At 43.0% G+C, this 3,467-nt stretch overlaps 1 protein-coding gene across 2 annotated transcripts in view; it reads right to left on the bottom strand.

Moving 5' to 3' along the window:
- pld5 (phospholipase D family member 5) overlaps nucleotides 1-3,259 on the bottom strand; it is a 10,545-nt gene extending 7,286 nt beyond the window's left edge. Inside the window, exons 1-2 of one of the 2 annotated variants that reach the window (XM_007543305.2) lie at nucleotides 2,935-3,256; nucleotides 662-798 (exon numbers count right to left, since the gene is read on the bottom strand). In XM_007543305.2, the coding sequence (XP_007543367.1) occupies nucleotides 662-798; nucleotides 2,935-2,967 (170 nt within the window). In that variant the 5' untranslated portion in view covers nucleotides 2,968-3,256. Of the gene's footprint in view, nucleotides 1-661; nucleotides 799-2,934 lie in introns of both variants that reach the window. The other variant, XM_016666289.1, reaches the window with a different exon arrangement.
- Between the last annotated feature and the right edge of the window lie 208 nt (nucleotides 3,260-3,467).

A 3,467-nucleotide genomic window follows, 5' to 3' on the forward strand; every position in this document is an offset into this window, starting at 1 on the left:
CCCCCCTCTCACACGCATCGTTTCAACCAGACAGCCATTTGTAATCCATAGGGGGGCGCAGAAGAAAAAGTTTGGGAACCACTGTTCTATGAGGTTCAGGTCAAGTCTGTTTTTTCCTACCCCAGTCTAGCACAGTGAAACTACTGTCATTGAACCAGGTAGGTACTTTTGACAGAGTTTACAGGGACATTAAATCATCATCTCCACAAGATCTGTCAGTAGAATAAAGCATTACGTTCTCTAAACATTCCCTGAAAGATGATCTGAAATTGAAACACAGTCAACAAGTTTTAGCAGAAGACACCCAGATCATCACTGATGACTGTGGGAACTTTACACTGGACCTCAAGGTCTACAGCAGCAGTGACTTAACACTGCCACAAGGGGTGAGACAGATGTAGCCCATTCAAACACCTGAATCCTGTCCAGTTATCCCTGTTGCTTGTGCTTATGCCACACGTTTTCCTTCCACTAAGCTTTCCATCAACGTGCTGGGCTGCAGCAGTCTGTGAATAGTCGACTCCTTTTTTCTCTCTGCTAAGGGTGTCAATGACTGTCTGCTAAACGACTGTATAATATTCCAACTTTTTTTTTTTTATACAAATGAAATTACACTTTCAAATTTTGTCTTCGGGCCGAACCTGTTTGCAGAACTTCTCACCTGCAGTCTCTGCTGCAGTTTTCCTCCGTGATCCCGTCCTCGCTGTCCCCCCAGATGTCCACGGAGGAGAAGATGAGCACCATCAGCACAGCAGAGCAGCAGAAGAGGGCCAGGGTGGCGATGCACTTCTGCTGGGTCTGGAAGAACAAGTTGGAGACAAACTAAAGTCTGGAGGGGGTTAGGGAGGTTGCACCTAGTGAAAACGATCAGCCTGCGTATGCTAATGTCTTCAGTCGATGCAATTGATTAGAACTTAGGAGTCCTGATCGATGGGAGTACTATGCGACAGTTAGAAGCCGTATGTGTCCAGAAAAGTGCCGAGTCCAGAGCGCTCCATGTTAGTCCCACCAGACAAAAAAAAAAAAAACACCTTACTTTTATTTATAAAACCATGCTTGGACTGTTGCCGAACATCTATGATCTAATATTGATTCATATTCTTTGCATTCATGTGATAATTTCTTGCTGTCTGCCCCATTTCCCTGCACAGAATTGGGGAAAAGGGAGCCTTTGTTCACTCTGTACTGTCTACACTGAAAAAAAAGAGAGACTTATTTCATTGAGCACTTTTCTGTTTGTGCTTACAGGACTAGAGATGACTTCTTTAACTTGTGACTGTTTTAAATAATTAGTTGTATGGCTGTTTAATTGTGTAACTTGTAATTGTTGTGTAACCTTTGCTGACTCTTGGCCAGAACTCCCTTGAAAAAGATGTGGGACTTTCCTTATTTAAAAATAAATAAATAACTAAAATAATACAAACAAAACAAAAACTAATTGAGTTGAACCCTCTGGAGCTGAGACAGTCATAAAGAATATATTGGAAAACTCTTCCTCCTGCTTTATTGTCCACCAACAACACAGCCTCAGGTGAAGAGAAACTTATGAACTCCGTCCCAGGACAGACAGAGACGGCACTGTGTGTGTGTGTGTGTGTGTGTGTGTGTGTCTGCGTGTGTGTTTTCTTTTTCTGAAAAGCAATATATCAGCGGCTGTACTTGTGTGCATGAACACGCCTTGCGTGGTATTTTGCACACAGCAGCTGCAATATGTTTGGAATGACATTTCGGGTTGTCGGAGGTTATAACACCACAGCCCCGACCCGGCAGCAGGAGTCCTGAATCTATCAGTGAGGTTGCTGTGTTTTGCTTACAGCTGCAGGATTTTTCTCCCCTCATTTCATTCCCTCCGTTTGGCTTTGTCGGTTTCGGGGGGACGCTGTCAAAGTCCCATTACTTATTCTCTTTTGAGCGTTTGTTCAGTCCAGTCAATTTCATCTCACTGATGCACTCGGCTGCGCACGCACCTCCGGAGGCAACAACAGCTTTCATCAAGACAAAAATAATGAACATTATTCAGGCAGCCTTCCGTGGAGACGCGGAGCTGCGGGATGTTTCTGTCTCCGGGAACGAGGCTCGGCATTCGGAGCTCTTCGTTTCGATTAACCGTGTCAAGGACCAGAAGTGACAGCGTGTATGTCTGTGTGGCCGCGAAGGAAATGAAGCGTCGTGAATCAGAAATAGTCTGACAGGTAGAAACAGGCCAGTAACTCACACAGTCTACTTATAAGTCACCCCCACAAAAAAATACAGCAGCTGATTTACAGTAGCCAGTAGAAACAGGCTGACAAGGCTGGAAACTGGCAGAGATTTATACAACTGATGCTTGTTGGTTTAAGATGGATCAATTCACAGGATATTTTTATATATATAAATATATATATATATATATACTCTGACTCCGGTATGGAATATACATGACAATATTTTTCAATTATGAAGTGTAGAAGAGGATCAAAACCTAAGTAAACCACATTAAATCATTCCTTCATTTAACAGACTTGTTTTATAGTATTTTTGCCACAATAACTTTTTTTTTTTAAATCCATCCTTTTTTTTCTCCATTTATTTACGAATTTATTCATTTTCACTTTATTTACTTCCATGAAAAGCCTGAACACAAAGGCAGGAGAAATGAATTTGGTAAATGTAAAAGATTTCCTCACATTCTTCAGATTCACTTTAAGAATCCTTCTTTTAAACAAAGAAAATGATTTCTGTCACAACCCAATTTATGGAATTCAAAACAGAATTAAATAAAAATACATTTAAGAAATAAATCCTGCAGAAACCTGCCCTTTTTTTTAACCACGTTTTGTTGATTTGACGTGTTTAGTTTTGAAGCAAAAAACAAAAATAAATGTTATGAATTTAAGCCTTGAAATCAACAGACAAAGTGAGACAAACTGTGTTGTAGAGAGCTGTGAGCATCACCTTGACGGGCTCCTGCGGGGCGGGTCCTGCCATGAGAGCAACACTCCTTCAAACTTCTCCGACCGATGCGAACCAGCAACTCAGTCCCACAAGTCTGTGCAGCTCTTCGTCTTCATTCCTCCCATCCACCTCACATCTTCACTCTTTGCTGCCGTCTCCATCTCTCTGCTTCTTCGCCGACCAGAAAGGGCGTGTGTGTTTGAGCGTGTGTGTGTGTGTGTGTGTGTGTTCCTCAGCTCTCGGTTCTTCACACATCCTCAAACAGTTCGTCCAGGCTCTCTGTGTTTCTGCTACTCGCTGGAGGAGGAGAGAGAGAAAGATGGAGGACCACCTCCCACCCCCTTGCTCTAACGACCGATGCAGCGCTCCTTTTGCCTCCTCCCTCCTCTTCTTTCTTCTGGATCTCTTCATCATCTCTCCTGTGTGTGTGTAAAACTTGTGGCAGAGACCATTTGGCATAATATTCTTTATGAGACTCTGAAGCTGTTCTGGACGCTCATTCGGGTGCCTGCACATTTTCCCCACAGAGCTGC

Source organism: Poecilia formosa, unplaced genomic scaffold (genome assembly GCF_000485575.1).
Source record: "Poecilia formosa unplaced genomic scaffold, Poecilia_formosa-5.1.2 Scaffold11, whole genome shotgun sequence".
Lineage (NCBI taxonomy): Eukaryota > Metazoa > Chordata > Actinopteri > Cyprinodontiformes > Poeciliidae > Poecilia > Poecilia formosa.